This window comes from Fringilla coelebs, assembly GCF_963513975.1.
Source record: "Fringilla coelebs genome assembly, chromosome: 27".
Lineage (NCBI taxonomy): Eukaryota > Metazoa > Chordata > Aves > Passeriformes > Fringillidae > Fringilla > Fringilla coelebs.
This window is the reverse complement of record NC_140053.1, coordinates 2,482,831-2,506,889: the sequence shown is the minus strand read 5'-3', so window position 1 is coordinate 2,506,889 and position 24,059 is coordinate 2,482,831. Positions and strand designations below refer to the sequence as shown.

Below are 24,059 nucleotides of genomic sequence, written 5' to 3'. Positions count from 1 at the left end.
GGGGCGGCGGCGCGGGCGGCGGGCGCACAACAGCCCGCACCGGGCGGCGGCGCGGCACGGCTCGGCGCGGCTCCGCTCCGGGAGGCTCACGGGGCCGGGACAGGATGGCGGCCCCCGAGGCCGGCAGCACAGGTCAGTGCCCCGCCGGAGCCCCCCATCCCCGGGACCACCGTGCGGGCACCGGCACCGGCAGCGGTCCCCAGCACCGGAGCGGATCGGGGGGCAGCGCCCCGGGACCGCGGAGAGGGGCTGCGCGCTGAGACGCGAGTTGGAGGGGTCCGGACACCGGGACCGAGGGGTCCCGCACGCCCGACCGGGCAGGATACGCACTGGGACCGCGTCCCGGAACGGGGCTCCGTCCTACCGGGACCGGGGGGTCCTGCAGAGCGGGGTAAGGCTCGGACAGCGGGGCCGGGGTGTCCCCGGGAGGAGGGTAGGGAGGGCTGCGCGCCGGTACCGGGCGTCTTGCACACCGGGGCGACGTGAACACCAGCACCGGAGCGCTCCGGTGATCGGGGCAGGAGGGATGGAGACTGGACTGGGGTGTCCCGAACGCCGGAGCGTGCGGGACGCGGGGATAGGAAGGCTGAGAACGGGGATCTGTGTTCCGGAGGGTCCCGGACAGCGGGATCAGAGGGGAGCGCGGCGGGACGCAGGTGTCCCGGAGACCGGGACCGAGGATTCCCGAACGCCGGAGAGTGCTGGACGCAGGGGTAGGAAGGGGGAGAGCAGGGATTGTTGTCTCCTGGGCAGAGGAACCGGAGGGGAGTGAAGTGGGTCCGGGGCAGCGGGACCGGGCTGTCCCAGGAACCGGGACCGCAGGGCAGCGCACAGGGATCGGAGTGTACCGGGCGGCGAGACCGATCAGGGTGACTGGAGGGGACCGCGGCTGGAGCGGGATGTCCCTATCAGCGGCACCGGGGCCACGGGACCGGGCAGCCCGTGCACGGCCGAGGCAGTGCCGCGCGTGTCGGGGCTCCCTGCGCACCGGGAGGGACGGAGGGGGGGACCGGAGGCGGTACCCCCCCTCCTCCCCCGTGTCCCCCCCCGCACGTGTCCCCCTCCCCGCCGCTGCCACGTGCGGAGTTTGTTTTCCCCTCAGCCCCGCCCCGCCCCCTCCCATTGGTCGGCACATGACATCAGCGATGACGTCACGCACGGAACTGGGGACGCCGCCGTTCATTGGGGGGGAGCCCTGTCTCCGGGGCAACGAGAGGAGGCGGGGCGACGTTTGGCCAATGAGAGGCGGGTGGGCGTGGTAAAGCGTGAAGGGGCGGGGTTTAGGGGGGCCACGTGCGGCTGGAGCACGTGGGGCGGCGGCGTGAGGCCGCCTGAGCTTCGGGGGGGCTGCGGGGAGGCTGTTTGGGGGGGTTCCCTCTGTTTTGGGGTCAAGAGAGTTTCCCTCTCTCCGAGACAAGCCTTTCTGGGGAATCCCCGTACCCCCAGCCCTAAAATGGGTGTCCCGAGGCTTTGGGGTGCAGGGATCCCCCAATTATTTTCGTGTTTTAGCAGCGGGGGGTCCCCAGAATCAGCTGCCCTGGAGGTGGGACCCACTGTCCCCAATTCGGTGACCCCCTTTGGAGGTGGTTCAGTGAGGGGGGATGGTGACAAGCTGGCTCTGGCGCGTGGCATCTGTGCCAGCGGCACCGTGTGCGGTGGGAGACACATGGCCCTGGTGATCCCGTGTGTCCCCGACATCACCATCCACGTGTCCCAGCCCGGAGTCGTGTCCCGGTGCTGCTGTCCCTGCCCCGTGAGTGGGGTGACAACGACTGTGACTGCAGCCAGGGGCCACGCGTGTGTCCCCCCCCCCATTGCTCCCCACTTTTGGGGGTCTTCACACAGCTCCTCAGTCCTGCAGTGGGGACTTATCCCCCCAGTTTGGGGGGGCTGCGCTGGGAGCATCCCGGTGCCCTGGGGGGCTGCACTGGGGGCACCCCAGTGCCGTGGGGGGCTCCGTCCTGCGGGGCTGCGCCGTGGGACTGTCCCGGGAGCTGTGGGGCGGGAGCTGCAGGCACCGAGCCAGGAACGGCAGCAGTTAACTCTGTGACCTCCTGATTTCACCTCTCCAGAGGGTTCCCAGCCCACATTCCTCCTGCAGGCAATTCCGGGGTGCCCTGCCCGTGTCCCCAGCCGGCACGTACCCGGATAAACCCGGCAGTCCCCGTCCCACGTGGGGCCGTGGCCCGTGGCGGCCGGTGGGTGCGGTGCCTGACTCAGGGTGGGCGGCACACGTGCGGCGCAGCGGGATATCCACGGATCCGGGATGCATCCGGGGCGCTTCCCTGGAGACCCCACCCCGCGTGGGGCTGCGATTGTCCTCTGGGGGGCTTCCCCCCATCCCCTCGGTGGGGGAGGCTGAGCCTGGTGGGGCTCAGTACATAAGTGGCCCACCGGGATGCCCATGGATCTGGGATGCTTCCCTATGGATCCCACCCCACCTGAGGCTGCAATCGCCCCCCGAGGGGTTTCCCCCTCCTCAGCTGGCAGAGGCTGAGCCTGGCACAGCTCAGTGCACGTGTGGCTCCGCGGGATGCCCACGGATCCTGATTGCCTATGGATTTGGGGTGCTTCCCTCGGCATCCCTCCCACTCCCATGAGTCGGGGGAGGCTGAGCCCGGCACAGCTCGGTGCATGAGTGGCTCCTTCTCTCTGCAGGTGGGGTGATCAGCTACGTGGGCTCCAGCGGCGCCTCTCCCACCCGCACCAGCCCTGTGTCCCTCTGCAGCGACAGCTCCAACGGGAGCTCCCAGTCGGGCTCGCAGCCCTTCCCCACCTACTTCCCACCGTCGCCCACCGGCTCCCTCCAGGATTCCCGCGCCTATGGCGGAGCCACGCTGGCCCCCCATGAAGACGGTTCCCCTTCCTCCTCCTCGTCATCCTCTTCCTCCTCCTCCACCTCCTCTTCCTCGTACAGCTCCTCGGTGAATTTCCCCGGGGTGCAGCCGGTCCCCGCGGACGAACGGCGCCGCAGCTCGCCAAGCAAAGCCGGCAGCACCGTCACGAGTGAGTGGAGCTCCCCGGGGGTGGGGGGTGGCGGGGGGGTCTCCCCACCCCTGGACCCCGCTGATCCCCGTCCCCCCCCAGAGCTCAACGGGATGGTGCTGCTCTGCAAGGTCTGCGGGGACGTCGCCTCCGGCTTCCACTACGGCGTCCACGCCTGCGAGGGCTGCAAGGTACTGGGATGGGGCCGGGGATAGGGCACGGAGCCCCTGTCACGCTGCGGGGACCGCCAGTGATTCCCCCCGCTCGCCCCGCAGGGCTTCTTCCGCCGCAGCATCCAGCAGAACATCCAGTACAAGAAGTGCCTCAAGAACGAGAACTGCTCTATCGTCCGCATCAACCGCAACCGCTGCCAGCAATGCCGCTTTAAGAAGTGCCTGCTGGTCGGCATGTCCCGTGATGGTGAGCTCGGAGGGACCCTCGTGACGTCCGGAGCCGGGGATTCCCTCTGGGGGTGGGATTCCCCGTGCCCAGCCGGCTGGTCCCTTCCCGAGATGTCTCCAGGGCTGTATCTCCCCTCTGGAGCCGCCCCCCCCGCCTGTGCTGGGTGCTGTGCCTGTCCCACGGGATGTGTCCCCCCTTCCTGGGACCCCTCCATATGTGGGGCTGCGTGTCCCCTCCAAGACTGGGTGTCCCGTGCCCAGAGCTGCATGTCCCCCCCCATGGCCAGGGCTGTGTACACCCTCCCACACAGGGTCCCCCAACATTGAGGCTTTATGTCCCTTCCCTGGATGCTTCCCCCCGCTACTCAGACCTTCGCATCCCCTCGCGGGATGGGTCCCACTATGTTCAGGGCTCTGTGTCCCCTCCAGGACCGGGTCTTCCCATTTTTAAGGCTGTGTGCATCCCCTCCCGGGATGCGCTGCGTGTCCCCTCCAAGCCCGGGGCAGGGATGCACCCCTGCTCCCATCAGCCCCTCATGGTGCAGGTCTGGGGGGGCATGGGTGGGCCACCGCCAGCCGCTGATGTCCCCCTAACCCCGGTGTCCCCCCTCAGCCGTGCGCTTCGGGCGCATCCCCAAGCGGGAGAAGCAGCGGATGCTGGCGGAGATGCAGAGCGCCATGGGCGGCATGGCCAGTGCCCCACCGCCGATGCCGGGGCCCGGCGAGGGTCCCGCCGCGGGCGGGGGACACGCACCGCCCCCCGGCCCCCCGCCGCTCGCTCCCCCCGCCTGCTTCTCCCAGTTCCCCCAGCAGCTGACGCCGCCCCGCTCGCCCAGCCCCGGCGGGGCCACCGAGGATGTCATCGCGCAGGTGGCCAAGGCCCACAAGGAGATCTTCATCTACGCGCACGACAAGCTGGGACCCCCTCCCGCCTGCGACAGCGGCCTCCTGCGCTGGGACGCGCCCCCCGCCTGGGCCCCCGGCCCCCCCGAGCCCCGGCTGTGCCCCGCCGCCTACCCCGAGCCCCCGGCCCCGCGGGGGTGCCCCTGGCCCCGCGGCCCCAAGGACGTCCTGCCGGTGAGCGCCCGGGGGCTCCCGCTCCCCCCTGGCTATTTTTAGCTGCTAATCACATTAATCCCCTTGTCCGTGCCCCCTCCCCACCCCCTCCCGTGGCGGGAGCCCCGCAGAGCCCGGGGGAGCCTCCGGTGCCCGCTGACCGCTGGTCACCCGCAGGCGTGCCCCATGAACAGCCACGTGCCCGGGCGCAGCGGGCGCTCCGTGCAGGAGATCTGGGAGGATTTCTCCCTCAGCTTCACCCCCGCCGTCCGCGAGGTCGTGGAGTTCGCCAAGCACATTCCCGGCTTCCAGGCGCTCTCCCAGCATGACCAGGTCACCCTGCTCAAGGCTGGCACTTTTGAGGTACGTCCTGGAATGGTGAGGAGTTGATAGTGCCCCACAGACTGACAGGGTGCCCCATGGCATTGCCTGGTGCCCCATGGACTGGCACAGAGCCCCAAAGCATGGGAACAGTGGACTAGAACACAGGAGGAGCCCTGTGGCATTGCAGTGCCCCACATTTGAGAGCCATGGCGCCCTTGGCATTGCCGGGTGCCTCACAGCACTGCAGTGCCCCACATTTGGGATCTGTGGCACAGAGAAATGTCCCTGTCATGGCACAGTGCCCTGAGGACTGGCATGGAGCCCTGCAGCACTGCAGTGCATCACAATCAGGAGTTGTGGCATGCAGCACAGTGCTCCTGGCATTATATAGTGCCCCATGGCACTGCAGTGCCACACTTTCGGGAGCTGTGGCACGGAGCACGATGCCCCAGGCATGGCATGGTACCCCACAAATGGGGACCACGGGCTAACACAGAGCCCCATGCCCCATTGTAATGCCCCACATCTGGGAGCCGTGGCATGAAGCACAGTGCCCCTGGCATCACACAGTGCCCCTGGTATCACACAGTACCCATGGCATGGTACCCCACTTTTGGTGGTCACAATGTGGATCACAGAGCCCATGGCACGGCACAATGCCCCTGGCATTGCCTGGTGCCCCGTGGCATGGCAGTGCCCCACATCTGGGAGCCGTGCCATGAAGCACAGTGCCCCTGGCATCACACAGTACCCATGGCATCAGACAGTCCCCATGGCATGGTACTGCACATTTGGTGGTCACAATGTGGATCACAGAGCCTATGGCACGGCACAATTCCCCTGGCATTGCCTGGTGCCCCATGGCATGGCAGTGCCCCACATCTGGGAGCTGTGGCATGAAACACAGTGCCCATGGCATGGTACCCCACATTTGGTGGTCACAATGTGGATCATGGAGCCCATGGCACAGCATAATGCCCCTGGCATTGCCTGGTGCCCTGTGGCATGCCAGTGCCCCACGTTTGGGAGCTGTGGCATGCAACACAGTGCCCATGGCATGGTACCCCACATTTGTAGTCACAATGTGGATCATGGAGCCCATGGCACAGCACAATGCCCCTGGCATTGCCTGGTGCCCCGTGGCATGCCAGTGCCTCATGTTTGGGAGCTGTGGTATGACACACAGTGCCGCTGGCATCAGACAGTACCCATGGCATAGTACCCCACATTTGGTGGTCACAATGTGGATCACGGAGCCCATGGCACAGCACAATGCCCCTGGCATTGCCTGGTGCCCCATGGCGTGCCAGTGCCCCACGTTTGGGAGCTGTGGCATGGAGAATGATGCCCCTGGCATGAAGCACGGTGCCCGTGGCTCTGCCTGGTGCCCTGTCCCATATCTGCCCCCTGCCCACAGGTGCTGATGGTTCGTTTTGCATCGCTGTTCGACGTGAAGGAGCAGACGGTGACGTTCATGAGCCGCACGCGGTACGGGCTGGAGGAGCTGTGGGCCATGGGCATGGGAGACCTGCTGGGGGCCATGTTCGACTTCAGCGAGAAGCTCAGCGCCCTCGAGCTCAGTGACGAGGAGCTGGGGCTCTTCACCGCCGTCGTCCTGGTCTCAGCAGGTGGGGACAGGAGGATTTGGGGACATTGAGGAGTTTGGGGCTGGGATCAGAGGAGTTTGGAAAAGAATCGAGGGGTTTGGGGCTGGGATCAGGGGGTTAGCGGGGTGTTCAGGGCATTCAGGGATGGGATTTGGGTGATATTGAGGTGATATGGGGGAATATCAGGGGGTTCAGTGCTGGGATCGGGGTGATGCTGGGGTGGCATTAGGGGGTTTTTGGGGTGGAACTGAGGTGTCCCCTCCCCTGCCTTGTCAGACCGCTCGGGCATGGAGGACACGGCATCAGTGGAGCAGCTGCAGGAGACGCTGCTGCGGGCCCTGCGCGCCCTCGTGCTGAAGACGCGCCCGGCCGAGACCTCGCGCTTCACCAAGCTGCTGCTGAAGCTGCCGGACCTGCGCACCCTCAACAACCTCCACTCCGAGAAGCTGCTCTCCTTCCGCATCGACGCCCAGTAGTGCCCCCCCGGACCCCCCCCCCCCCGCGCACCCCTGTACATACACCACAGCGGGGGGGGGACACACAGACTTCCCCCTCCCCCGGGGCAGCACCGACCCCGTGGCGCCCGTCGGACTCGCAGGGATTCACCCCGAGGTGGGCGCCAGGATGCTGGGAACCCCCCCGACCCCCACCCCAAGTCGGGCACCGCCCCCACGGCACCGCTGGCAGCGCCGGGGGGTCCCCTCGCCCCGACACCCCCGTTCTGGCGGCCGGGGGTGGGACGCAGAGGCCGGATCCAGCCGTGCTGGGGGGTGGGTCTAGGGGGGAGTGGGTCGAGGAGGGGGGGGGGTTTGGTTGGTTGGTTTTTTTTTCATCATATATTTATTACATAAATATATAGTAAAATAGACCAGCAACAATTACCATAAAAATATCTTTCTTTAAAATCCTGACCAAAACACAAAAGGGTTTAAAATCGCACGTCACAGACTGTGATTGTCACGGGGCCTCCACGGCCCCCCCGGCCCGCGCCCCTACATTCAGCGACGCCGGCCGCGGCCCCCCCCCGGCACCCTGCATAGTGGGGGACCCCGCGTGGGGCGCGCCGAGCCGAGCCGGGCCGTGCCGGGGCTGTGCTGGGCCAGGTGCTGGCCGGGCTCGACGCCCGCGGGCAGGGGCAGCTCCGGGAGCCATGAGGTATGTGCTTGGGGGGGGGACGGGGGGCGCGGGGACGGGGGGGACGCGGGGCGGGGGTGGCCCGGGGGAGGTGGCTCAGGGGTGGGGGGCACCGGTGTGGCCCCCCGGGACCGACGCTGGATGCTGGACGTGCGATGGCGACGCGAGACGGAGACGCGGGGACGGCCCGGGGGCGAGCGTGGGGGGAGTACAGGATGGGGGGGCGTGCGGGGGGCAGTGGGTGGGGGGGGCTGGGCTGAGCCCCCCACCCCGGGACAAGCTGCCCCAGGGCCCCGTGTGCCCGCTCGGGGGGGGGTCACGGGGGCTGATTAAGACACGTCCCGCGACGGCGCTGCCGTGTCGCGACGGGAGCGCGCGGTGTCACACGGAGTGTGCGCGGGAACACGCGGGCAGCGCGGGGACACGGTACCGGCACCGGAACGGCCACGGCACCGGCATGGCATGGCCACGGTACCGGCACCGGCACGGCCACGGCACCGGCACCGCGCCCTCATTGCACCAACAGGAATTGCCATGGCACTGACCTGGCACGGCCACGGCACCGACACGCGCGGCCGTGGCACCGGCATTGCGCCAACGTGCCTCGCACTGGCACCGACATGGCACAGCCACGGCGCTGGCACAACACCAGCACGCGTGGCCACGGCACCAAGATGCGTGGCCATGGCAGCAAAATGGCACTGCCACGGCACCGTCACGGCCACCACCGGCCGTGGGGGGCATCACCCGGGTGCCGCGGCCCCGCCCGTGGCCCGAAGGCACGAGGTGGGACCGGTGCTGCCAGGGGTGGGGGGCGAACCCCCAAACCCTGTGCCCCCCCCCAAGTGCGGGTGTTAGTGTTCGGCTCCTATTGCACCGCCCGCAGCCGGTGCTGCCGGGACCCCCAAACCGGGGACCCCCCAAACCGGGGACCCCCAGCCGGGCCCCCCCGAGCCAGGCCCCTGGGTGGGGGTTTAAGACATTTTGCACCAAGGTCCAATCCGGCGCTGATACTTGGGGCTGGGGGCAGGTGCCCCCACCGTGCCCCCCAACCCAGCTGCAAGGGGTCTGGCAGGGCCCCCCGACACCACGACCCCATGGTTGGGGGGAGTCTGGGATGTGGGGGGAGCCCAGCCCGGCCCCCTGTGCCTATGGGGGGGGGGACGTGTCTGGTGTTGGGATTTTCTGCTTTTAAACGACCCGTAAAAAGATTTTTTTTTTAATTACAAAAATTATATATTTTATATATATTTATATATATATATATATATATATATTAGCTTAGGTGGGCCCGGCCTGCCTTGCCGGCCCCCCCCAGGCCCGCACCCCCCCTCGGCCTCCGCCTGAGGTAAGAAAAAATTCACAAACCTAAATTTGGGGGGGGGGGGTTTAAAAAGGTGATCAAACCATTCCCGGGTGCCCCCTCGCAGCTGTGCCCCCCCTCCCCCCCACTCAAGCCCCCTGTGGGATTCCCCCTGCCGGCCCCCGCCTCAGCCCAGCCCCCCCGGGAGCATTGGGGGGGCAGTTGGGGGGTGCAGCCCACCCAAAGTGCTGCTGCCGGGGGGCTGGGGCAGTAGTGCAGTTGGGGGTCCCGGGGGGCACCCAAAGCCCCCCCAGCCAGCGCCTCCGGGGCCTTTGCAACTCCTGACTGACACGACAAAACCCACGAGGACAAGGGGAAAAACAACAAAAAAAGGACAACGTAAAATTGGGGGGGTTTGGGGGGGGGAGTGCCCCCCCCCCCAGTGTCCTGCAGCGCCCACCATCCGCGGCGCTTGGCACAAAAATCGTCTCCTCTCAGCCCAAAAAAAAGACAAGAGAACCCCCAAAACCCCAATTCTGGCCCCAAATTTGGGGATAAGGGGGGGACACAGGGGGGGTCACCCCAGCCGGGGCAGACCCATTGAGCTGGGGGGGGGGGTCCACCAGCCCTGCACCCCGATGGGCCAGGGTCCCCCTCGTCACTGCTGTGCCCCCCTGAGCCCCCGCCCTGCTGTGGGGAAAGGGGGTCCTGGCCCCCACCTTGCTGTGGGGGGGTCCTGGCCCTCACCCCACTATGGGGGATGGGGGTCCCAGCCCCTGCCCTGCTATGGGGGAGGGTCCTGGCCCCCACCCCAGCCCCCCAAATTGCTGCCCGGCCAAAAGTGCATATGGCCACGGCCCCCCAGCCGGGGCAGCCTCTCCCTGTGCAGCCCAGAGCCCCCTCCTCTCCTCCCTGCTCTTCCTCCTCCTCCTCCTCCTTCCAAAGTGCAGTTAGTTTAATATTTTAGCCTCTCAGGGAGGGAAATAAATGCTTAAAAAATAATAATCTACGAAGAGAAGGACAATAAAGGGAACGCTCGACCGTCGGGGCCCTTCCCTGTGCAAACAAACAAAATTCGTCAAGTCCTGGGGCGGGGGGGGGGGTGGGGGTGGCTGTTGGGGGGCACAGCAGGACCCCCACCCTGGGCGCAGCATCCCCTTGTCCTTACAGGGGGACGAGAAAAATTTGGGGGGGGGGCCAGAGCGGGGTTGGGGGGGCACAGGGTGGGGGGGTGTCAGCCCTACACCTCCTGGTCCTCGAAGACCTCGAGGAAGAGGGGGGGGAAGAGCTCGGTGGGACACTCCACCTTCATGTGCAGGAAGCGGCTGGCGTGGCAGGCGCCGATCATCCGCAGATCCGTCACCTTCATCAGCAGCTTGGGCCAGAAGTGGGGAATGTTGTGTTTGCGGTAGTTGATGTAGTGCTCAAAGGCCAGCAGATAGGTCTCCTGGCACTTCTCGATCTTCTCCACGCAGATCAGCCCCGTCCGGTCTGCAGGAACCAGGGAATTGTCAGGGGATGGTGGAATCACACAATGGGGTGGGTGGGGATCTTAAAGCTCATCCAGTCCCACCTCTGCATGGCAGGGACACCTTCCACTGTCCACGTTCCACCCTGTTCCAGGGTGCTCCAAGCCCCATCCAGCCTGGCCTTGGACACTTCCCTTTCTCAGGTCCTCACCACCCTCACAGAGAGGAAATTTTTCCCAATAGCCCATCACAATCTCTCCTTTTTAGTTTAAACCTCTCCCTGCTGTCCTGGCATTCTCTGTCCGTGGAGGAGTCCCTCTCCCAGTCCAGCACTGCAGGGATCCTCTCTCCCATAGGGCTGTGTCCCACACACCCCCTGGCTGTTGGGGTGCCCACCCCACAGACCCACATCAGCCTGGCAGGGGTCCCCAGGGGACCAAGAGGCTCAGCCTGTGCTCCTGGGTGCTCACCTCATGCTCCTGGGGCCCCTCCCAGCCTGGCACAGCTGCCTGAAGCTCTGGGAATTGGCATTGCCCACTCCAAATCCACCCCAAAATCCGGGGCGGGGGGGTATGATTTCCCACCCAATGCACCCTGAAGGTGTTGGGGGGCTCTGGCATCAGGGTGTATATCCAACACCCCCTAGGACAGTAAAGACTCTGGGCATGGGGGTGCCCACCCAATGCACCTCCAAATTCTGGGGGTTGTGGGCAAAAGGGATGCCAACACAACAATCCCCATGCACAGCCTCTGGGTATGGGGGTGCCCATCCAATTCCCCCCAAAGCTGATGGGGATCTCTGGCATCAGGGTGCCCACCCAGCCCCTCCCCAGGTCAGCGAGAACTCTGAACATTGGGGTGCCCACCCAACAAACCCTCTGACTCCCAGGGCACTGGGGTCCATCACCCCATTACCTGAGGACATGAGCAGCACAGCCTGGAGCAGGGCCACCTCGGTGTCATCCAGGTTGAAGGCAGAGAGGGACTTGCCCAGGTCGAAGATGGCATCGGAGACGACGCCGAGGCCGCCGTTCTTGAGCTGCTCCCGTTTCACCGCCATCTCCCCGCTCAGCGTCAGCGTCTCGCTCTCGGGGTCGTAGCGCACGGCCGCCCGCAGCGACATGATCTCCATGCAGCACCCCTTCAGCAGGATGATCTGGTCCTCACAAGGCAGCTGGGGGCAGTTTTGGGGGGGTTTGGCGTGATTCAGACCCTGGGCTGAGCACCCCAGACCTCCCAAAGTCCCCAGCCCGCCGTTACCTCTGAAAACATGGGCAGTTTTTTGGCAAAGTCGACCACGCGGGTGATGGCCGGGGTGATGATTTTTGTAAACTCGCTGAACGCCTCCAGGTCAACTTTGTCCCCATCAGGCATGGAGGCCATAGGGGACTGGCCGATGTCCTCAGGCTGTGGGGGACACGGTGATGTTGGGGAGGTGTCATGTCACCATGTGTCCCCTGGGACCACCATGGTGGCATTGGGGAGTGCAGCATGACCATGTCACCCCTGGGACCCCCACAGCATTGGGGGCACTGGGGGGGGTGGTGTGACTGTGTCCCCCATGGTGGACATTGGGTTTGGGGGTGCAGTGTGACTGTGTCACCCCTGGGACCCCCACAGCATTGGGGGCACTGGGGGGTGTGGTGTGACTGTGTCCCCCATAGTGGACATTGGGTTTGGGGGTGCAGTTTGACTATGTCACCCCTGGGACCCCCATGGTGGCACTCGGGGTGTGGTGTGACCATGTCCAACCTGTGGCCCCCACAGTGGTATTAGGGGGTGCAAAGTGACTCTTTCCCTTCTGTGACCCCCACAGTGGACAGTGGTGTTAGGGGGTGCAGTGTGACCTGTCCCCCCTCTGGGACCCCCATGGTGGGCAGTGGTGTTGGGGGTGCAGTGTGACCCTGTTTCCCCCTCCCTGGGAGCCTCTGATGTGACCCTGCCCCCCCTCTGGGGCCCCCATGTCACCGGGAACAGTCGTGCCAGGACCAGTGCAGCAGCCAGGAGAGGGAGCTGCATGACAGGGACAGTGACAGGGCCAGCGGCAGGGCCAGCCCAGGGCCACCCGCGGGCACAGCTGTCCCCTTCGGTCACTGCTCACCCCTGAACCCTTTGGGGGTGACCAGCTCAAGGACACTGAGCAATGTCCCAACCCCCCTCGACTGCCCAAGGACACAGTGACATCCCAAACCCTGGCACTGCCACCACGTGTGTGCTGAGTGTGCCAGTGCCCAGCAGATCCCAGCTGGGGCCGAGGTGGTGACTGAGTCCCCCGACTGCATCCCCTCACCAGGAATTTCCGCTTCTGCTTCCAGTGGCTGCCCTGGGCATTGGTGCTGCGGTGGGCTTCTGTCACAACATGGATCAGCTCCCACTCCTCGGCGCTGGGGTTGGGGCGGTGCTGCAGGGATTTGATCATCTCCTCCTTCCGCCGCCGCTCCCGGTTCTCCTCGATTAGCTTCCTCTTGGCTACCCGCTTGGAGTCATCCAGCACCACTGCCGGGACCCCCAGCATCAGCGGGGATCCCCCCAGCCATGCATCCCACTGCTACACCCACAGTGACCCCCAGCCTCCCCCTGTGGCTGCTCCGGGTATCCCAACTCATCCCATAGCACCACGACCCCAACCCACCTCCCCAAACCCCCCCACTATCATCTGGGACCCCCACAATCAGCTAGGACCCCCCCATTGATACATCCCACACCACTGCTGCATCTGAGATCCCAGACTGCTCTGGCAGCTGATGTGGGTACCCCGCTGTGCCCCATGGTGGCAGGACCCCAACCTGCCCCAGCAGCTGAGCCCCCCCGTGCCCCCCAACTCACAGTCCATGGCCATGCCCACGGAGATGCACTTCTTGAAGCGGCACAGCTGGCACTGGTTGCGGGTGATCTTGTCGATGACGCAGCACCCATCGTATTTGCAGGAGTAGGTGGGGTGCAAGTTCTTCTGGATGGTCCGACGGAAAAATCCCTGGGGAGGGCACAGGGGGGGACACAGTGAGCCCTGCTGAGCCCCCCCCCCGAGCCCCCCAAGCCTTCCCTGCCCCAGCTCACCTTGCAGCCCTCGCAGGTGATGCAGCGGTAGTGGTAGCCGGTGGCCTTGTCCCCGCACACCACGCACTGTTCATCTTTGTCCAGGTAACTAGGGATGTACCCTGTGGGGACCCCCGAGTCAGGGACCCCCAGGGCACCCCGGGGTGGGCCCCCACAGCAGGGACTCCTGGGGTGCTCCATGACAGAGACACCCACAGCACCCCATGACAGAAATTCCAATGTCAGGCACCCCCAGCGAACCCCAAGTCAGTGGCCCCCAGAGTGCTCTATGACAGGGCAACCCCAAATCAGGGACCCCTGGAGCACCCTGTACCAGTGACCCTCCCACACACCCCACATCAGGGATCCCCCAGAAACCCTGAGTCAGGGACCCTCTTGCACACCCCACATCACAGACCCTTGGCATATGCAACATCACCCCCCATGCCAGGGATGCCCACTACATCCTCCCCTCTGTGTGCCTCAGTTTCCCCTCTGTCTGCACCCAGCTCTGTCTGCCTTGCCACTGCCCCTGGGCCAGTACGGGAAGGGTTAACTCTGGGGGTGTGTGGGGGGTGCCCGAGCCCCCCGCACCAATAAAGCCCCCATTATCCCATTATCCAGCCGGGCACCGGCAGCGGGGGGGGTCCCTGTCCCCCTGGCACACAAAGACACACTGTCCCTGCTGCTGTCCGGGGTCCCCCTGCCTGGCAGCCCGGGGACCACCCCCCTGCCAGAGCCCCCCCAGCCTCCCCACCACCAACTGCTCAGGGAAACTGAGGCACGATCATCCATGATGCATGGCGTGGTCTCCAGCACCCCCCCAGGAGCCCACCCTCAGGTTTTGGGGGGGCAGGACGTGGGAATCCCCGAGGGGTGTGAGAGATGGGGCGGGGGCTGAATGCCTGGGTGCCCCCCTGTAGAGAGCACCCACAATTCGGGGGGTGTCCCCAGCACCCCGGCACCGCCGCACCCACCCGGGATCCCACAAACCCAGGCGTGGGGACCCCTCGAGCTCACTGCGGCGCTCCGCAGGCGCTGGATGTGGGGGTCCCCGGGTGTTCCCTCCCTCAGGAGCGGGGCGGGTGCAGGGGATGGGCGGGAGCCGCACGCCCGGGTTCCCCCCGGCCCTCCCCCGGCAGGTCCCGCCGGCGCCGGCCGCTCCCCGCCGGGGAATGGGGCAGGGCGGGGGGCAGCGCCCGCGGGGCCCCCCTTATCGCCCACCCCAGGGCGCTGCCGCCCCGATAACACCGCCCCGACCCACGGGGCGCCGAGGGGGCTGAGACCCCGGGGGACCCTGCAGGGATGTGGGGTGCGGGGGGAACTCTGGGGTGCCCGGGACAGGGGGTGTCCCTGCGAGCCTGGCAGCGACATGGGAGCTCCTGGGGTGCCCACAGGGGACAAGGGGTGTCCGTGGGACTCCGGGGAACCCAGCCGAGACCTGGGGTGTCCGTGGGACACTGGGGTGCGCAGACACAGGAGTCTTGGGGTGCCCATGGGGGACCGGAGTGTGCATAGACTTTGGGGGACCCAAGTGACACATGGGGTGTCCAGGGGACCCTGATAAGGATTCGGGACCCCCAGGGTGGCTCATGACGGGGGTGCCCAGCAGGGCCAGGGGGTGCCCGGGGGGTTCAGCGGGAGCCGCGGGTCCCTCCCCGTACCTGACATGCTGCTCTTCACCAAACATTGGCTGCTCTTTCTTTTGCGCTTCCCATCCAGCCACCTGCGGGAGCGGGGGCGATAACAGGCTGGGACGGTGCCCACAGATTCCCGCTGCCCCCCCAAAATTCTAACAGCCCCCCTAAATCCCCCTCGGACCCTTTTCTCTGCTGGGAATCGGGCAGCATCCCCCGGGAATCTCAACGCGGCGATGCCACGGGTGGGGTCCGGCCCTGGGGTGCGGTTTGGGGGGGGTGGAGAGGGCCCTGGGGACCCCCCCACCCAGAACAGCCCTCCCGGGACCCCCCCTCCGGGACACGGCACCGCCCGGGGGAGGTGGGATCGGGCGGTGGTGGGGGGGGAAGGAGGGGAAGGGAAAGGGTGGCGGGTGGGGGAGGGGAAGGGAAAGGGTGGGGGGGTGGGGGAGGGGCGGGGGAAGGGTGGGGGGAGGGGCGGGTGGGGGAGGGGCTCATTCACAGTCAAAGACAAAATGTCCTTTTGGCTGAGCGGGGAAGTGACGTCATCGGGGGCTCAGCCAATGGCGGGCGGCGGGGGTCCGCGCGCGCCCGTCCCCGCGGGGTGGGGGGGGGGGGGGGAGCCGAGGCCCCGGGGATCGGCACCTGCAGGGGGGGGGGGGGGGGCGGGGGGGGTGACCCGGGGACCCCGCACACCCCCCCATGGGGGCTTCAGCCCAAGGTGACCCCGAAATAGCCCCGGGAGGGGGGGAAGGCGAGGGACCCCCGCGGGGAGAGGCACGAGTGGGGACATCTGGGCATGGATAGACCTGTGACATGTGGGGTGCAGGGGGGACATCCAGGACATGTGGGGATGATACTCAGAACGGGAGGGCGCGTAGGGACGGCTGGGGACATGTGGGGTACAGGGCGGGGGCTGGGGGTCAGCTGGGGTGCACAGGACATGGGGACACACACGGAACGTGCGTGGGGACACATGGGGGTGACGGGGACACAAGGGACACCCAGGACAGAGGGACACACGGGGCACAGACACAGACACAACCACCCGGGGACACACGGACACATAGATGACCGTGCAGGGGGACACACCGGGCACGAGGACACAAGGACAGAGTGGGCACAGGGGTGCAGCAGGTATGGGGACACACACGACATCCAGACACAGAGGGCACAGCCAGGTGCAGGGACGCGCAGGGACACCCCAAGCACAGTGCCACACGTGTCCCCCGCGTGTCCCCGTGCTGGTGTGGGGGCTCACCGGGTGTCCTCTGGCTCCGACAGCGGGTCCAGGGTGCTGGGCTTCTGTTCCATTCACCGCAATTCCATCAAGGAGCGCTCAGCACCGACCGGGGGGGCTCCGGCGCCACGCGGGGACCACGGCGGGGTGGCCACGGCGGGGCGGCCACGGCGGGGCGGCCACGGCGGGGGGGGGGCCACGGCGGGGGGCTACGCCGCGCACCCCATGGTGCCCCTCAGTGCTCAGCACCGCGCAGCATCCCGGGCCGCACCCTGCGGGACGGCGGCGTCAGCCCGGACCTCCGGGAGGGGGGAGGGAGCAGCCCTAGGGGACACAGAGGGGACACCCAGGGTGTGATGTATGGGGTACCCTCAGGAGGTGTGGCTGCTGGAGGGGGGTGGGTGTGAGTGTGCAAGGACGTGTGGAGTGTGTAAGGGCGCCCAGGGCTGGGCAAGGGCATGAGGGACGTGTGAGAACACCGGGAGGGAGCGACGTGCAGGGTGTGACAGCAGCGGGGCTGGGCCAGAGGGCAGAGCGGGGTGAGAGTGTGCACGGGGGAGGAAGGGGAGTGGAAATGCACAGGTGTGAGAAATGCACAGGTGTGCAAGGCTGTGAGAGCATTAAGGGAGGGGAAGAGTGTGCAGGGTTGGGGAAGAGCGTGCAGAGACGTACAAGAATGTGCACAAGTGTGTGAGCTTGTGTGCGGGTGTGCCACGCCGTGGGAGAGCATGCACAGGTGTGCAGGGCACGTGTGAGAGTGTGAGGGGTGTGCAAGAACATGTACAGGCATGTGAGTGTGTGCAGGGGTGTGCAAGAACATGTACAGGTGTGTGAGGCTGTGGCAGCATGGAAGGTGTGTGAGAGTGTGTGTGCAGGGTTGTGCAAGGCTCTGCGAGTGTGCACACGTGTGGGTGGGTGTGCAAAAGCACACCCGGGGGTGCAAGGCTGTGTGAGAACATGCCCAGGGCTGTGAGCGTGCAGCAAAGCACAAGCGCACACAGATGGGAGCTCCCCCCACCTTTGGGGCAGGGCTGGGGGGGGGGGCCCAAGAGGAGAGCCTTGGGGAGGGTGTGCACAGGGCATCGCACAGTTGAACACCCCCAAATCTGAGGCTGGGGGTGACTCTTGCTGAGGGGGGCGACCTATGGGGTGCGGGGCGATTTATGGGGTAGGCGGAGACTTACGGGATGGGGGGCGCCGGAGCTCCGGGCGATCCCTCCTCTGCGAGCTCTGCTGTGGCAAAGACACGATGTGGGGGGAAGTCAGGGCACGGGCAGCACCGGGGGGCACCCCCCGACCCCGCCACATGACGGGGACACGACGACAGCAGCACCCCCGGCTCTTGGTGCCCACCCCGTTCCACATCCCACGGGTACCCAGCACCCACCCAGCACCACGATGGGGGGGACCTGCTCACAACCCCCCCCTCCGTGACCCCCCGGTGACCCTCCCGGCGCGGAGGGGTGTGAGGGGCGCGGGGGGCCCTCAGCCCGCGCCGGGGGGGGCGCGGGGGGGCGGCGGCGGGCGCGGTGCCCAGCCCCGGGCTCCTCCGCTCCGCGCGGGGACAGCAGAAAGTAGGTCACGTTTGTCTTGGCCGCCACAGAAATTCCTCCGGCGGATTTAAAACGCGGCGGACGGGGCTGGGAGCCCCCCCCCCGACACCCCCACGCCGGCCCCCCTTGCTGTTCCCCCCATCCCAGCTGAGCACACCCCAACCAGCGAAGGATGGGGGGTGAGGGATGCTGCACCCATGGGTGCACAGAGCACCCCGCGCCGCACGGGGGGTTTGCATGAGGGGTCCCCCAGAATGAGGAGGGGGCGTCGCTTGCCGCAGCCTCTTCAGGGAAACTGAGGCACCGCACCGCACCCCACCAGCTCGGGGTACACTCCCCGCCTCGGGGGGCTCATGGGGCCTGGGCGCCCCTCGCCGCAGCCTCAGGCCGGGTTTGGGGCCGGCGGTACCTATAGAGCCGGGGGCTGCAGCAAATGTTTGTTCCATATGGGAACGGCGCGCCGAGAACTTCCAAGTATAGGCACTGGCAGGGATCCAGAGCTGCGCGGCCCCCGCCGGGCACCGGCCCCCCCGCCGCCCCCCGCCCCTCTCCCCCGGGACCCGGCAGAGCCCCGACACGCTCGGTGCATGTGTGGGGCTCGGGGTGCAGCGACGTGGCGGTGGAACCGCTGTGGGGTGGAATATGGGCTGTCCCCAAAGCCAGCGTGCGGTGGGTGGGCTTGGCCGCCCCGCCTCAGTTTCCCCACTGAGGTGGCCTGGTGGGTCAAACGAGAGAGGTTTAGGGCTAAAGGCGGGGGGCGGCGGCGTTTTAGGTCGGGGTTCGCCACCCCAGCGAGACCCCAGCAGCCCCCTGACACCCTCGGCATCACCGGCACCCTGGGATCACCCGGCGGAGCCTGCGGTGCCGCTCCAGGAACCGTCACTCGAGGAATCCCGGGCGCGCTGGGGCGGCCCAGACAGACAGACAGACACGGGAGGCGGCTCTTCTCGTCCTCCTCCTCCTCCTCCTCCAGCGGGACACGTGTGATGAGCGCAGTCAGGTCTCAGCCCACCCTGCGCCGCCGGCACCCAAACCTGCGCGTCCCACCTGCAGCACCAGGTGCTGGGTGGGTGCTGGGTGGGAGCGGGGTGGCAGCCGGCGGGAGCCCCCCCGGCGCCCCCCCAGCCCAGCCCCACGCCCAGGGGAGCGTTTCTGCTGAGTCGGGTGGTTGCAGGCGGCTGAAAACAACCCGGGGGCAAAGTCCGGGGCTGGGCCGACGGCGGGAGCTACCTCGCCCCAGCGGGGGCACCCAGCACCCCGCTCCCCACGGACCCCACCCCGGGGGACCCCCGGAACGGGGACCCCAGACAATGGGACGCCCCTCCACAAAGACAGTGACGGCCTCCGTGGGTGGCGGATACCGGGGCCGCCCCACGGGGCCACTGCCGTGTCCCTGCCCCCCAGCACAGATGGGCTCCGGGGGTCCCAGCACCCCCCCAGCCCAGCTGCCAGCCGGGTCAGGGAGGTGAGGCCCTAAGCGCTTTAGCCACGGTGCCAATTAGCGTGATTAGCACGGGCTGGGGGCAGGGCAGACCCGCGGCCGCCGGCCGGCCAGGGATCCCCGGCCATGCGGGCACCGGGGCAGCGGCACCGCGGGCACCGCGGCATCACGGTGGGCACCGGGGTGGCACAGATCTGCCTGACAAACCCTGGCTGCACCGTCTGGCACGACCGTGCCGTGGGAGTGTGGCCAGGCACAGGGCACCTGCCGTGCCACGGCTGGCGGCACCCGGCACGCGCCGATGCCCGTGTGTGAGGCTGTGCCAAGTGCCACACGCGTGTCTGGTGCTGGGCGCTCGTCACACACCTGTGCCAGTGCCTGGCACATCATCATGCCCAGTGCCACGCGGTGTCACGGGCACGTGTGGCAGTGGGGACAGCGTGCTGTGCTGCGCTGTGCTGTGTCAGGAGGCTGCAGGAATCCCAGGCATGCACAGCAGCTGGGCAACCCGAGCGAGGGGGATGCCAAGGACCTGACATCAGGGCAGCCCACCCAGTGCCCTGGGGTCCTGCATGGTGCCCCCTCCCCAGACATGTGGGGTCTGGGCCGTGCTGTGGCACAGGACGGCTGAGCTTGGGTTTGTGTCCTCCCTGTGGCTCACGGCTCATTGAAGCCATCACTCGTAGGACAGCTGGTGGCTGCAGAGCTGGTGACCTGTCCCAACACTGACTGGGCACCCAACGTTGTGGCCTTGAGCCTCTGACAGGTCCTGTGTCCAACGGGTCCTGCATCACCACAGAGTGGACCTGAATCATGACCCAGCCCTGGCCCCGCAGCCCCCACAAAGCCCCCAAGATTCGAACACTGCATCCAACCAAGGCCCCCAGGATTCCCAGGAACTCTGCATCCAACCAAGGCCACACCAGCCACTCCTTCCTGCCGTGTGTGAGCATTCAGCTGTGTCTCCTTTTCCCCATCCCACCTCAGCTTCCCTTCCCACTGGAGCTGCCTGGCAGAGAAAGAGCCACACTCCCATATCCCCAGCAGCGTGTCCCCTGTGCCAGCACACAGGATGTGGCTCATCCCGATGTCACTGCTTGTCCAGGCTGCAAAGGTCACTCAACAGGGACCCCCGAGCAGCTGGTGTGTGCTGAGTGTGCCCAGGCTCAGCTCTTTGGGGTGGCTGCGGGCCCTGAGCCCCGCGGGGTGCCCCTGGCCCCAGGAGGTGTGCCGGGACGCCGAGAGCTATTCTCAGCCCTTGGCACGGCATGGGACGTTTCTAAATCGGGGGCTCTGGTTCACGTGCATGGGGACGGGGGGGAGCTCCTGGGTCCCCTCCCCGCGGGGCCCTGCTTGAAGGGGGGAGGTGGACGCCACGAGGTGCTCAGCGCGGGCACCCACGAGGGGACACAGGGACAGGTAGCAGGACACAGCACCGAGACGGCCCGTGGGAGCCGGGGTCCCCTGAGAAGGGGACGCAAGGGACAGCGCTCGCAGTGTTCCTGCAGTCACCCGACCCTGTCCGAGGGTCTGCAGCGCGGGGGACATCCCGAACGGCACCGCCCCAGGGGGCGCGACCCCGCTGCGCCCCCCGCCAGCATCCAGCCTGAGCGGGGCCCTGGGAGCGCAGCCCGCGCCCGCCTTCGCCTACACCGCGCCCCCCCTTCTCCTCCTCCTCTTCCCCCCCAGTCCGGAGGGGGACCCAGGCGTCCGGCCCCGCCCCCACGCACCGGCGGCTGCGCGGGGTCCGGCGGGGCCGGGGGTCCGCGGGATGGGACCCCCGGGGCGGCACCGCCGCTGTTTCGGTCTCCGCTGACCCTGGAATGCGCTCACGGGGCGAGGAGCGGAGCCGGGGGATGGGGGGGGTCCCGCTTCCTGCAGCCGCCGCCCGTCAGGAGGGGTCCGGGGGTGCGCCCGCAGCCCGCCCCCCGTGCCTGCACCGCAGGGTGCGGGATACCGGGCGTGTACGGCCCGCGCTCCCCGCTCCGGGAACCCGTGCGCGGGGCGACCCCGCCGCGGCCCCGCGAAGGTCACGGCCGCGGGAGGGTAAGGGGTGCTGGGGAGAACCCCCACGCGAGGATCCCGCTCCGCCGGCCCGCGGGGCCCGCACCATTGCGGGGGGCACACGCAACCGCACGGCACTGCCGTGGGGAGGGGGGACGCGCCGCGTCCCCACCCTGCGCCAAGACCCCCGGGCAGGGGAGCCCCCCCAAACCGGTTCCACCGGGGTTTGCCCGCGCCCCACGGCGGCCCCAGCCCCTCTAGCGCTCCAGCGGAGCCGCGGGGGTCCCCGGTGCCGTCGGAGGTCAGGCGGGGTGAGGCGCAGACCGGCCTCCCGGTGCGGCTCCGGTGTCGGTGCCGGTGGCAGCCCCGGGCGGGGCGGGGGGGTTACGGCTGAAGGTCGCGGTCCCGGGGTGACCTTGGCCGTGGCGCCCGCCCGCCCCTGCCTCAGTTTCCCCGCATCGTACAGTGGGGACGCGTCAGGGTCCGGTTGGGACCGCATCCCTAACCCCGGCGGCGACACCGGACCGGGGGCAGGATCCGCCCCCCCAGGGCTGGGGTGGGGGACATCCCGCGGGACCGCGGGGCGCCGTGCAGAGGGGAGCCCCCGCCACGCCCCGCGCCCCGCTCAGGGCGAAGCCTGTGGTGCGGGGCTCGAGGCCCCCCCCCCCCGCCCCGCCGCACCGGGGACGCCCCCCCGCTGCCCCCGCCCTAACCGGGAGCGGCCGAACCGCCCCCCCCCCGCCCCCCCCGCGCTCCGCTCTCGGTGCAAAAAAAAAATTTAAAAAATATTTTAAAATTTTAAAAATAAAAAAATCGCAGCATTCTTGCCGCCCTGCGGGGTGGGTGCGGGGGAGCGGACACAGGGGCCCCTAAAACCCTCACGGACACCCCACGGCGCCGTCACGGCCCGGCCGTCCACGGTTCCCCCCCCCGCCGCGACAGGGCCACGGCCTGCCCACGGCCCGGCCCCGCGACCTGCCCACGGCGCGGCCCCGCGCCCATCACCGCAGAGCCACGCCGCGGCCCGGACCCCGCCACGCCGCCACGCCACGGCCACGGGGGGGCCGCGGGGCCGGGGGGCCACGGCCGGGGGGGGGGCTGCCCCCGTGGCGTGGCGTGGCGGGCGGGGGGCAGCGCCGTGCCCCGCATGCAGCAACGGCGGGTGCGGTGGGGGTGGGGGGCGCGGTGCCCCCCCCCACCCCCCACGGGGGAACGCGGCCCCCCCGCCCCACGCCAAACGCCCGGATTTTCCAAGAAAAAAAAAAATCTTTCCCCGTGTTTTTTCCTCGCGGTTCGCGGCCCCCGAGCCCTCCGCGGGTCCCGAGCCTCCCGAAGCGATCGCCCCCCGCCCCCCCATTCCACGCACCGAACTGAGCCCGTGCTCAGCCGGGGGGGCCCGGGGGGGGCGGCGGTAAACAACCGGGGGGTGGCGGGGCCGCTCGGGCCGGCGGGGCCGCTCGGGCCGTACCTGAGGTCGACGGCGGCGGACGCGGAGCGGCGGTGCGGGGTGCGGAGCGGGGCTCGGAGCGGCGGTGCGGGGCGCGGAGCGGAGCGGGGCGCAGCGGCGGCGGCGGCGGACGAACGGCGCTGGCTCCTCCCTCCCCCGGCCCCGCCGCCCGCCCGCTCCGCTCCGCCGCGGCCGCAGCCCCCTCCGCCGGCCGCAGCCGCTCCCTGCACCCGCCGCGCCCGGCCCCGCGTGGGGACCCACGGGGGAGCGGTGGGGTCCGGGCGTAGCGTGGGAGGGTGACCCCGGGATGGGGAGCGCGGGACGCGGGGATGGCGGGGTGGGGACGGTGGCAGTGGCAGAGTGCGTGATGGGAGCCCTGGCGGTGCCCACCGGGGATGTGGTGACAGCGACAACGAGGACGGGGGGTGGTGAGCGCAGGGTGGGGGGCTGTGTGCAGGGGGGGCGAGGGGAAGTGCCCACGGGGGTTGGGGATGGCGCCCACAGGGAGCTGGGGACCGTGCCCACAGGGTCCCCGGGGTGGTGCCCGTGCTGGGGTGAAGCTGGTGGCCACAGGAGTTTGGGACGGTGCTCACGAGGATGTCGTGACAGTGACAACGGGGACGGGAGATGGCGACCACAGCCTGGCGGGCTGTACCGAAGTGGGACCGGAGATGGTGCCCAGGGAGGCCCAGGGGGATGCCCGTGGCAGGGTGGGGATGGTGCCCACAGGGACTGAGAACAGCACCCACGGGATGCTGTGACAGGGACAACCTGGTGTCCACGAGGGCAGGGCACGGCACCCGCAGGGGGCTGGGGACGGTGCCCACGGCGATGCTGTGCTAGTGACCGTGGGGACTGGAGAGGCTGCCCACAGGATTTGGGGACAGCACCCAGGAAGGGCTGGCACGGTGCCCTCGCTGGGTGGCGGTGGGGTGGAGATGATGCTCATGGAGATCTGGGACGGTCCCCACGGGGGTTGGTGACACACCCCACGAGGCAGGGGGCAGCTCCACACCCCGGGGTGCCCAGCTCGGCCCGGGGAGGGGCACACACCAGACACGGGGGTCCCACTCAGATCCCCACCGCCCGGAGCAGGATCCCGCACGTCGGGGGGCCCTGCCCCTGCGCCCCCCGGGGGATGTGTGGGACTGGGGAGGACGGGGGTCGTACCCCGCTGTGGGGCCGGAGCCGGAGCCGCTGTGGGGCCGTGGATGGCGGCGTGCACCGGGAACCGGGGGGGGGATCACTGGGGAGGGCGCTGAGGGTCGCCCCCGGGAGCCCCCCGACCCGCCCGTGCCACCCCACCCCCTTCCCAGCAGCCCCTGCTCCCAGCCCCCCCTTTTCCTCCCCGGACTACACGTCCCGTCATGCCCGGGCTTAAAGCGGCTCTGCCGCCCCCCCACCCCCGCCCGGAGCCCCGCA

The 24,059-nt window shown here is 68.4% G+C and overlaps 2 protein-coding genes across 5 annotated transcripts; one reads left to right on the top strand and one right to left on the bottom strand.

Moving 5' to 3' along the window:
- NR1D1 (nuclear receptor subfamily 1 group D member 1) lies at positions 1–7,130 on the top strand. Its single transcript, XM_084222053.1, has 8 exons — positions 1–132; positions 2,659–3,006; positions 3,088–3,176; positions 3,261–3,405; positions 4,000–4,463; positions 4,620–4,805; positions 6,184–6,394; positions 6,650–7,130. The coding sequence occupies exons 1-8, from the start codon at positions 105–107 to the stop codon at positions 6,847–6,849; spliced, it is 1,671 nt and encodes a 556-aa protein (XP_084078179.1). The 5' UTR covers positions 1–104; the 3' UTR covers positions 6,850–7,130.
- A 2,559-nt stretch (positions 7,131–9,689) lies between these two features.
- Positions 9,690–22,795, bottom strand: THRA (thyroid hormone receptor alpha). Of its 4 annotated transcripts, none has more exons than XM_084222056.1 (10): positions 22,659–22,795; positions 17,377–17,425; positions 16,214–16,516; positions 14,980–15,041; positions 13,337–13,437; positions 13,106–13,253; positions 12,570–12,775; positions 11,540–11,686; positions 11,195–11,453; positions 9,690–10,301 (listed from the first exon to the last, which is right to left on the bottom strand). In XM_084222056.1, the coding sequence occupies exons 3-10, from the start codon at positions 16,264–16,266 to the stop codon at positions 10,051–10,053; spliced, it is 1,227 nt and encodes a 408-aa protein (XP_084078182.1). In that variant the 5' UTR covers positions 16,267–16,516; positions 17,377–17,425; positions 22,659–22,795; the 3' UTR covers positions 9,690–10,050. The 4 variants fall into 4 exon arrangements, with proteins under 4 accessions (XP_084078182.1, XP_084078181.1, XP_084078183.1 ...); XM_084222055.1 differs by having other exon boundaries at positions 16,214–16,464; XM_084222057.1 differs by having other exon boundaries at positions 17,377–17,422; positions 22,659–22,782.
- Between the last annotated feature and the right edge of the window lie 1,264 nt (positions 22,796–24,059).